The following is an 11587-nucleotide window of genomic DNA, read 5'->3' as shown; positions in this document are numbered from 1 at the left end:
TGTTCAATTCATCAAAACATTTAGAGACGTACAAATAGACACCTCTATATAGTCAAAGAACAGAACGGGAATTGATCATAAAGGAGGTAAAAAGGGAAAAAAAAGTGAGGGGCGCTCTTATCATCTTACAACATCAAGTTTGTTTAAGCAACGGGTGCTAGTGTTTGTTTTAGTCCTCAAAACAAACATTATATTTCTCTTTATTGTCTATAGTTTATGTTAAAGCATCTTTGAAAAACAAACACTACATTAAAGCTGTATATAGGAGGGGCTAGCACCTCAAAAACCACTCGATGTAGTATGAATCCACCCATCGAATGCACAGGAAAAACAGGAACATCATCAAAGGAGGTAAACTGGGAAGAAACAAACAGTGAGGGAAAAAGGGATGGGTGGGGGATTCAGATTTTACGGAGGCCAGTTTCGAATTGCAGCCGTTCGTAGGAGAGCAGGAGTCAAGGGATTCACATGTCTTAATTAAGTTTAATTAAGTTGGTATAGGGCAGGGGTAGGCAACCTCAGACACAGGTGCCAACATTGGCACAGGGGAGGGTGGTCACTGGCATAAGTGTGTGAGAGAGATCTTTTATTTTAATATTAAGAAGTATTCAAAAAAGTTTAGTCTGTGAAATGAAGTCCCCTCACATCTATATATAAATTACACCCTGCACATAATTCTATATTCACAGAAAATAGGCCACATAAAAAGGTTATGTATACAGCCTATGGACAATCAAAATCAGATGGAAATATTACATTTTTATGTGGTGACATAATTAAACTTTATGTTGATACGGCACACTGATTATCAAGAAAATGCAAACATGGCACATAGGGCGTTCCACATTTTGGTGGCATAGGAGCGAAATGAATTTAGTCCCTTGTATGTGCCGAATCTGCGTTGCACATGGTTTGTTGAACTCTGGTGTTGTAGCTTCATATTTATTACTTCAGAGAGCAAGGTTTAGACTGCTATTAGAACTCACAAAAACATATTTGACAGCCCTATACCCCCTACTCCCCTTGGTTGTGTGTCACACACACACACACACAATAGGCCTAGGTAACAATAACTTCTAATTCTATACATGTTAATAAAAAGCAAATGCTTCTTTCATTGATGATGTAGTCCCATATACAATGTATTAATATTTACAGAACATACACACAAGCATATGGCCAACTCAATTTATTACATGTATTTCGACTGGCAAGTTTCTGGCTGATCATCTTGTAGAAGCTAGAAGCCTAGAACTGTAGGAATGGCCTGACAAGTGAGTGCAGTTCAAGCCTTTTCAAATCTTAAAGAATGTATGTATAAAAAAGGCAGTACAAACAAATACAAAGGGATTAAAGATGCACTTGACTCGAGGGTGCAAACCACACTCGTCCTGCACCAACATCGATCTTGTTCTCTACATTTGTTCGTGCATGTACCTCATTCCGTTCTTCAGTTATTGTGTACACACATGACCAATTTCCACCTCGGAGGAAAGCCTGGTCTGTGTTACTAAATTGCTGTGTGATGTGATCCGGTCGGGAGTGGATGATATCGTTTCGTCATCTTAGTCATTGTTTTGTAGTCATCAGGACGGAACCAAGGTATTATTCGTCCGGTTTGAGGGAAAGTAAAGGTAGTTCCACAAGATTGAGGGTTCCGGCCTGATGACTACAAAACAATGACTACAACATGACGTAACGATATCATCCTGATGACTACAAAACAATGACTACAACATGACGTAACGATACCATCCTGATGACTACAAAACAATGACTACAACATGACGTAACGATATCATCCTGATGACTACAACATGACGTAACGATATCATCCGATCCCGACTGGATCATAAACCCGAAAAGGACTTCTGCCCAGGCTACATCATGCAGACAGGGGGTAATCCTTGTCTTACTTGTCTCATTGGATTAGTAACTGAGTAATGAATAAGTAGTTAAGCATGATCAGAAATATTAAACTGATGGTTTTGCTAGTTTGACACAGCAGAGAACTGGTATACTGAAAATGTTTCACCAATTCAGTCTGTGCTCCCCATCCCCTTCAAAGATGTGGCTGCCTAGTGTCCGCAAACACATTGATACTAGAGCCTTCACATTATTAGCAGAACATATAGAATAGATGGGTGGTGTATTTTGTTAGCACCTGTGTGGAACTAAGTGACTGAGTTAGGTCTATGGGTTTTCAAGTGCCTCTTTAGGTGATTGAGGCATGTATACGTCTTTGCACATAGTTGACAAGCATAGGGTCTCACCCCTGAGTGATTGAGTGTATGTTTTTTCAATTCGCTGCCACGTGAAAATCCCTTCCCACATTCTGCGCACACATATGGCCGTTCCCCTGTGTGGACACGCATGTGAAGTGTTAGTTTACTTGCCATGGTGAAGCCTTTAGCACACACAGAACATTTGTAGGGCTTCTCCCCGGTGTGGGTGCGCCTGTGGATCTGCAGCTCGCCAGCTGAGACAAAAGCCTTGCCGCAGTCGGAGCACAGATAGGGTTTCTCCCCCGTGTGTGTCCTTATGTGTATGTTCAGATTTCCCGACACGGAGAAACTTTTGCCACAGTAGGTGCACTTAAACGGTCGCTCGCCTGTATGACTGCGCATGTGAAGGTTCAGATCATATTTATTCTTAAATCCTTTCGTGCAGAGAGCACAGATCTGAGTTCTCTGCTGGTTGTGACGCAATTCGTGAGCTGCCAGACACGCGCTAGAACTGAAGAACTTTCCACATTGCATGCACTGGTTGGACGGTTCCGGAGGATGCATCTTCTGGTGGCTTCTAAGTTGGCTCATGCTGGGGTAGGCTTCCCTGCACTGTTTGCACTTGAAAATACGGTGTTGAGTGTGAGTGAGCTGGTGCTTTCCCAGCAAGTACATTTTCTTGAAGCTTTTCCCACACTGGGGACAGTCAAACCTTTGGACCTGTTGAGGGCACTGGTGTCTAAACTTACCCTGTATGGATTCAAAGCCGTTACCGCACTTGATGCAAACATATGCCGCTTTTGTGCACTGCATGCGCCTGTGAGTGGACAGATCGGAGGTTCTCCTGAACGCCTTCCCACACTGGGAGCACTTGTAAGGGTTCTCCCCTGTGTGAAGCCGCTGATGCTCCAGAAGCTCATAGCGGTAAATGTAGCATTTCCCACACTGAGGGCATTTGTGGGCGACCCGTTGCCGTGCATGGGAACCAATCACAGAGCTAGAGGTCCCAATCACAGAGATAGAGGATGTGGAAACTTCACATGAGGTTGAAGCGGGAGCCTGGGTGGAAGCCGAGGAGGACACACTGTCACACTCCACTATGTCTGATTCATCGACACCGGCTCTCTGTTTGTCCTCTGTCTGTCCTGTAACATCACTGTCCTCTGTCTGTCCTGTATCATCACTTTCCAGAGACTGTGTTTGCTTGTTGGGTGGCCATGCTGCAACCTGCAACTCCAAACATGTGCTCTCAGACTCACAGTGAAGAGAGGATTCTGGTTCACTGTCTGTGGTCTGGTAGGATGTACGGGTCTCACTCAGTGGTTCACTGTCTGTGGTCTGGTAGGATGTACGGGTCTCACTCAGTGGTTCACTGTCTGTGGTCTGGTAGGATGTACGGGTCTCACTCAGTGGTTCACTGTCGGTGGTCTGGTAGGATGTACGGGTCTCACTCAGTGGTTCACTGTCTGTGGTCTGGTAGGATGTACGGGTCTCACTCAGTGGTTCACTGTCGGTGGTCTGGTAGGATGTACGGGTCTCACTCAGTGGTTCACTGTCGGTGGTCTGGTAGGATGTACGGGTCTCACTCAGTGAGGTAAGTTGAGACAATGAGGTGAAGAGTCGATCTTCTGATGGACAAGATACTATCAGAGAATAAAAGGGGACAAATTAATACACACACAGTACATACATGTATATATATTAACCAGAGACTTGTAACTAAAAATTAAGATTAAAAGCAAAATATAACACTCCAACAGTTAAAACTCCTCTAATAAAACACGTTCAAGTTTTTTTTACATGGCTGTCATGTTTCATACAGCATAAAGCAGGTGCAGGTGCCGTTAGGTTTTGATTAGGCAGCGGTCCATTATAGAGCGGAGCAGTCATTATCAAGAAATAAAACACAGCTGAATTCAGCGATTGCCTGACCAATCAGAATCAAGCATTCAACCAAGCCGTGTAATAATAAGCAGATATATCCTTGTTACTTGTTTTGTTTCTTAGATTCAGTTTTTTCCACGATCACAAATGTTAAGCATGTGATTTTGATAAATTTACATTATGCTAGGTTCATTTTTGTTTGCCCAGTTTACCCAAGCTTCTTCAAGGCACTACATTGTTCTCGCGGCATACCGTGTCCATTGACTAGAGCTCATGCTTTCTCTGGTTATTTCGATTTCACACTTCCAAGTCGCTCTGGGTAAGTCTGTAGCCAAAACGAGTGCCATGGTTTTAGCTTTTTTGTTTGTTTGTTTAATTCTTCCCAGTTTCCTGTCAATAAAGTATTCCATCAATCAACCCCTACCTGGCAGTAATTTTGTTTTTTTTTGCACCAAAATGCTTACGTGTATCCAGGCAGCTCTCTTCTATTCTTGATGTAGTCTTATGATTGAACTGTTATGATATATTTACACATATCCAACGCAGGTCCCAAACACACATAGATACATACATACCACTTATATCTGTCTTAGACAGCTTTCCAATGCACTTCTTGCTATTAAGCAGCGTTTTGAGGTCAGTCACTTTGGAAACACACTGGACGTACTCTTCTAGCACAGTAGGAGTGTCACTGATCCACAGAGCAGTCTTTAAAAAAAACAAAGTAAATATACAATAAACATACAATAAATGAACGACTGTATATTAACCCATTTTGGACTGAGTTTGATAAAAGAAAAGGCTTCTAAATCCTAACATCTTTCTGAAAAACCTATGTTTCTGTGTCAGTGGTGCTGCCTAGGGCTGGGGCGGTATGGGATTTTTATTACCGCGGTTATTGCCGGCCCCCATACCGCCGGTATGGCGGTTATTTTTCTTTTTTTTTCTTTTTGGGGGAATAATAAAGGGCTAATAAAAGTTACAGGTATGGTGTGTGCGATATTAATTGTGAGATTACCATAATGACGGTAATCATTAAAGGACCACTTTTGAACCTATCTTCATATAATAGGTCCTCACCAATAATCATGATAAAATGGCACGTTTTCTACTCGGTCTGTGTCACATAGGAGGCCTAATCTAATTGAATACCCCTGCCATAAAGCATTACACTTGTTTACAAGAGGGTCCACCATTTTCAATTCATCATATCATTTTGTACACTATGCACTTCTATAAAGCCAAAAACAGGAAATCATCATAAAGGAGGTAAAAAGGGGGAAAACGTATACAGTGAGGGGGGAAAGGGGTGGGTGGAGTCAAGGGATTTACATCTTAATGACAGTTGGTAGGGCGTTCCACATTTTTGTGGCATAGGAGTGAAATGAATTTAGGTGGACCCCTTAGTGTCCACTCACAGTTAACAGTCTTTGTATTGAGTTGTGCTTGAAATGTAGTGTAATTCTGCAAACTGTTAATAAATATTTTAATCAATCAATCAATCAATCAATCAATCAATCCTTGTTTGTGCCGAATCTGGGTTGCACATGGTTTTTTGAACTCCCTCTGGTGTTGTTGTGTTGCTGGCATGATTAGACTGACTGAGCGTCACTGTTTATTATGATACACTTTTCATTTCATTTCATAAAAATATATATATATATATTTCTTTTTTTTTACCGCGGTAATGAACCCGATACCGCGGTATGCGTTACATACCGGCGGTATGGCGGTATTGCGGTTATTGCACCCAGCCCTAGTGCTGCCTCAACCTTTTTCATGTCAAGGACCCCCAGAATGATCTCTATTGGGCCACGGACCCCCATCTCAAAATATGTAGTTCCAGGGACCGCCCCAGAAGCAAATATCTTAGTTAAAAATGTTCGCTCTGAAATATATATTCAAAGATTTGCGGCCCCATTTTCACGACTTTTCAAAAATAGCAGACCTACAAGCTCATAGCACGCCACCGAGTGGCGTGCTATGAGCTTGTAGATCTGCTATTTTTCAATAGCTAAAGTATGTCATAATGCTATAAACACCAAGAGGGGTTCCCGCCCCAAAATGGATTAATACAGTTTGACAAAACAGCCGCCTCCATTATTTTCAATGAACCTATCGCACACCGGCGGCGTCCGACGCACGCTGACGCCTCGCCTGGCGCGCCGATAGGACCAGTTCTATTTTCCAGGCGGCGCCGCGCGGCAACGCGTCGCGCCGCGTCGGACGGAGCCGGTGTGTGTTGGGCTTTAGTCAGCAGTGAGTCTAGTCTGTGTACCTGTTTGAAGTCCGGTACAGGCAGCAGCTCTTCCAGTCTGGTAAAGAACACACAGACCACGGTCTCCAGCGCTGCGTCAAAGTCAGCTCCATATTCCACCGGAAGCACATTCTGTCATACAGAAACAGTGAAGTGAAAGTGTGAAATGGTGCTAGCCTGGAGGAGAGGTTCCATCCCGATTTGTTTGCTACAATCGATAATTTATTGTATTATTATTTGTATGTATTTATCGTATCATAATCGATTAAATAGAACTGTTGCCACAAGGTCAAGGAGTGTCACTTTCCATCTGGACCCCCCCCCCAGGCAAAAAGATTGCTGGCTAAAGCACAATGCGCATCATATCAACCTGGCTACATCATTCCGCCTCTATAACTTAACCCATTTAGGCCTGACGTAAAAAAACAAATTAAGTCTTCTAAATCCTGAGAGTTTTCTGAAATACCTATGTTTCTGTATCAGTGGTGCTCAATGTTTCATGTCAAGGACCCCCGACCACCATCTGAAAATATGTTATTTCAGGAAGGAACCTCTCGGAAGCAAAGATTTGAGATAAAAACGTTTGCTCTGAAAGAATATATATTCAAAGATGTGCGCGCATTTTCACGATTTTTCAAAAATAGCAGACCTACAAGTTCATAGCACGGAACTCGTTGCCGCGCTATGAGCTTTCAATAGCTAAAGTGTAAGATAATGCTTAAAAACACCAAAAGGGGTAACTTCCCGCCCAGAATGGGTTAAACTAAGGATAAGGTTAGAACCGAGCACAGTTTTACCTTGAGGAAGTGTTCCCTCCCATCTGGGTCTTCTAAAAGGTTTTTAACAAACCTCAGGAACTTGTGCTCAAGAGTTTCATTTTCTGTTTCAACCTGTAAAGTAAAAAGTACAGATCTCACCAGCTGATCACTTACAAAAAAGAATCACACCCGCGTGAAGTGAGGCGCGCTCTTATCAGCTTACAACATCGAGGACAAAACAAACACAGACAAAACAAACATTAAACTCTGTCCATTGTTAATGGCATTTAATGTTTGTGTTAGTGACGAAACAAACATTAAACTCTGTCCATTGTTAATGGCATTTAACGTTTGTGTTAGTGACAAAACAAACATTAAACTCTGTTCATTGTTAATGGCATTTAATGTTTGTGTTAGTGACAAAACAAACATTAAACTCTGTCCATTGTTAATGGCATTTAACGTTTGTGTTAGTGACAAAACAAACATTAAACTCTGTTCATTGTTAATGGCATTTAACGTTTGTGTTAGTGACAAAACAAACATTAAACTCTGTTCATTGTTAATGGCATTTAATGTTTGTGTTAGTGACAAAACAAACATTAAACTCTGTTCATTGTTAATGGCATTTAATGTTTGTGTTAGTGACAAAACAAACATTAAACTCTGTTCATTGTTAATGGCATTTAATGTTTGTGTTAGTGACAAAACAAACATTAAACAATGTTCATTGTTAATGGCATTTAATGTTTGTGTTAGTGACAAAACAAACATTAAACTCTGTTCATTGTTAATGGCATTTAATGTTTGAGTTAGTGACAAAACAAACATTAAACTATGTCCATTGTCAATCTGGCGTTTTTAATGTTCGTTTAAGTTAAAACAAACATTAAACCTGTATATAGGATTGATTGATTGATTGAAATATTTATTAACAGTTTGTAGAATTTACAGTACATTTTAAGCACAAACTCAATACAAAGACTGTCAACTGTGAGTGGACGACCCAATTAAGCATTACACTTGTTTACAACAGGGTCCACATTGTTCAATTCATCAAAACATTTAGAGACATACAAATAGACACTTCTATGTAGCTAAAGAACAGAACAGGAAACAGGGCTAGTGCCCCTCAAAAGACTGGAATGTGGAGCTGGTATGGGCGATATGACTTCAAATCAATACAATTATTATTTCAAACTTTTGCCTCGATTATGATGAATGAACAATTCTTAAAAAATAAAGTGAAAATAGCTTATCTACTGTACAAGCTTACAACGCATCGCAATGTAATGCATTGTGAGCTTCACAAAGCGTTAAAGTGGGTCATTAGTAAAATAAAATAAAAACCTATGAATGTTTTTGTCATTTATTTATTGTTTTCGATATATATTTTCGGCTCTACTGGCAAGTATCACTCACCTGTTTTGAGCATGACTGCTGGAGTCTGTCTAGGAATGTTTCAACACTCCTGACATCTTCCTGGTGTTCTGAACGCAACAGCTGCAAAGTCATCTGGAGGAGGAATGAATGAACCAGTAGTCATTGTCATGTAGCTGCTTGACCCAGTGGTCAAACTCTCATCTACGTAAGCATATTGATATCCGTGATACGATGACCATCAACTACTTTATCAGAGACCGACATTTCGTCTGTGCACAATGATACGAGATGCATGTTCTGTTCTTATCCTTGTTTTCATCTCTTCTGGGCAAGTCATGTGTCAGACTATGGCTCCCCCATATCTTGCAAGTATGATTGAACCCTACAAACCCTCCCACACACTCAGATCAGCCAACGCAGGGAAGCTGGAAGTACCCTCAATAAAGACGTCCCAAACTCTTCTCCCTTCTGGCTCAAAAACTGTGGAATGCACTTCCCATTGCAGTCAGAACTGCAGCATCACTCCTAATCTTCCGCCGTAGTCTGAAAACCCACCTGTTCAGACTCCATCATGGCCCATAGCACTTACCCTACCCCCTTAGATACAAGTAAGACGCGCAAACGCGGGAAGCGAACGCAGCTCGTGTGTGTGTGGTTGTGTGTGTGTGTGTGTGTGTGCTACAGCTGCGCCCTGTGTGTGTGTGTGTGTGTGTGTGTGTGTGTGTGTGTGTGCTACAGCTGCGCCCTGTGTGTGTGTGTGTGTGTGTGTGTGTGTGTGTGTGTGCTACAGCTGCGCCCTCTGGTGGCGGGCGGGTGGTGTAACAGCGGGACACACAGACATTCAGCCCTTGCTGTCATAGTAAGTGGCTCACTGCATTCGCAATCATTTCTGTAGACTTAGATAGCATTTGATACAGACTTATAGCATGTTATGTAGACAGCACTATAATTGCATTGTATGTAGTCATAGCACGTCATAGTACATATGTATAGCATAGTATAGTATACGTATATGTATAGTTTATATGTATAGTTTCATTATATAGATATCCCACTGTTACGTTCTTAGCTTACGCATGTTTCATGATAAATGCTTTTTATGTGATGTCATGCTTTTTGTTCTTGCTTAATGTAAATCGCTCTGGATTAAGAGCGTCTGCTAAATGCCTAAATTGTAAATTGTAGACACATGACTACTATATGTATCTATTATCTAACTATCTATGCATGTATTAAACTACACAATGTGTTGTGTGATACAGCCTGGTGTCATCATGTTCTCCGCCCTCAACTGTAACATCACCCCTTGACCCTTGACCTTGTTAGATGGAGAGACTCTCGGATGGACAGTCATTTCTTATGAATTAACGCTAATAAAGGCAGAGATAAAAACCTGCATTGTAAATTAAGATAGGTAAACAAGCTACTCCCACAAACAAGTCAAAGTCCCCATTATCTTTAAAGGCATTTAACCCATTCATTTCTAAAAATGTCTTCTACATCCTGACAGTTTTCTGAAAAAGCTATGTTTCTATGTCAGTGGTTCTTCGATTTTTCAAAAATAGCAGACCTACAAGCTTGTAGGTCGGTGGCACGCTTTGAGCTTGTAGATCTGCTATTTTTTTCAATAGCTAAAGCATAACATAATGCTAACACCAAAAGGGGATCCCGCCCAGAATGGGTTAAGCAAGCATCCCAATAGCAGCCAGCCAGCCACCATGGCAAAATTGTAGGACTCAATTAGACAAGTAGTGAGTCTATTACGCAAATGTTATTGGGATCATTTAGCTTACACGTAAACATGGTGAACATCTAAAAGTTCTGCCTGGAAGAAAGAAAAACCTTGACTGGAAAAGACTCGCTCACCGTATAGAAAAAGAAGTAAAACTCCTTGGACTAAAATATATTTTATTTTATTTTATCATGCTGTGCTCATGGTGCAATTAAAAAGCAAACGTTTCGGTCCTTCGTCAGTGCTATGGTTTTTCACAGACAAAGAACTTACTTTTAAACAACTCCTAAACAATACAGCTCAGGTGCTGAGAATTACTAATTGGTGACATCACCTGATTGTGGGCGTGGACATTACAGAAAGGATATACAAAATCACAGTTATATAGGAAACAAGAATATTACATACATCACATGTTACTTTATAGGTAGCACTTAGATCTTCATTTAAGCCACCTGGATTGACAGACTTTAAATAAAAAATCCATCTAGATTCAGTTTGGAGGAGTTTAGTGTCTAAATCACCCCCTCTTCTAGATGTCTTAATTTGATCAATGACTGTGTAAGACAGATCTGCTGTGGAGTGACCGGCTTCCATGAAGTGTCTGGCGACAGGAGATTTGATGTCCTTGCGTCTGATGGCTATCATGTGTTCTATGATGTGATCATGTAGACTACATTAAAGGAACTACAATTCACAAATTGTCTGATAGTGTATTGTTTGTTAGTAACTGCATTAGTAAATGTGTTCGTTTTCTTGGAGTTTTTACAGGCCACGCAATGTAGACAAGGGTAGAAGCCGGTGACTGGAAGAAAGAAGCACCCTTACCTTCACCCTTAGTCCCAAAATAAGCAGGCTCATCTGTTTGTTGCTTAAAACCTCAGGAATGGCCTCGGCTATCATGGACACAAACTCCTCCACTTGTCCATAGTTGTTGACGCTCCTCAGACGAACCACTTCCCACATTGCAGCCATCATCAACCTCAGAGGGGGAATGAGGAGGTTGAATGGGGACAAGGAAGGGAGCCATTCTGTAAAGTAAATTAAGGGCAGAAGTAATGATTTATCTTATTTAATGGTGGAAACTGAAAATGTCTAATTGTATTCTCTGCAGCTGTTTGGTCTTGTGGCCATAAGGACTCTTGTCGTGTTTACTTGTTACCAATCTAAGTGCCCTTATTTTATTATACTGTATTTATATATTTATTTACTGTATGTTTTTGTTTTGTTTTGTTTTTAATTTTAAGTAATTGTATTGTCTGGTGTATTATGTATTGTTTTGTTGTATTGTCTGTTTGTTAAAAAAATAAAAATGCAATAAATATATTGTTAAAAAGGGCAGAAGGAT

General features: G+C 40.9%; 1 protein-coding gene across 1 annotated transcript; it reads right to left on the bottom strand.

The window, feature by feature from the left end:
• Window positions 1-2076: 2076 nt before the first annotated feature.
• Window positions 2077-11265, bottom strand: LOC310870364 (uncharacterized protein). The gene is made up of 6 exons (XM_083781555.1): window positions 11068-11265; window positions 8547-8639; window positions 7164-7256; window positions 6388-6498; window positions 4685-4817; window positions 2077-3868 (listed from the first exon to the last, which is right to left on the bottom strand). Exons 1-6 carry the CDS (start codon window positions 11215-11217, stop codon window positions 2175-2177), a joined length of 2274 nt encoding a protein of 757 aa, XP_083637681.1. The 5' UTR covers window positions 11218-11265; the 3' UTR covers window positions 2077-2174.
• Window positions 11266-11587: the final 322 nt, after the last annotated feature.

This window comes from Protomyctophum parallelum, assembly GCF_964188405.1.
Source record: "Protomyctophum parallelum genome assembly, chromosome: 14".
In the NCBI taxonomy this organism is placed as follows: domain Eukaryota; kingdom Metazoa; phylum Chordata; class Actinopteri; order Myctophiformes; family Myctophidae; genus Protomyctophum; species Protomyctophum parallelum.
This window is presented reverse-complemented; position numbering and strand designations above follow the sequence as displayed.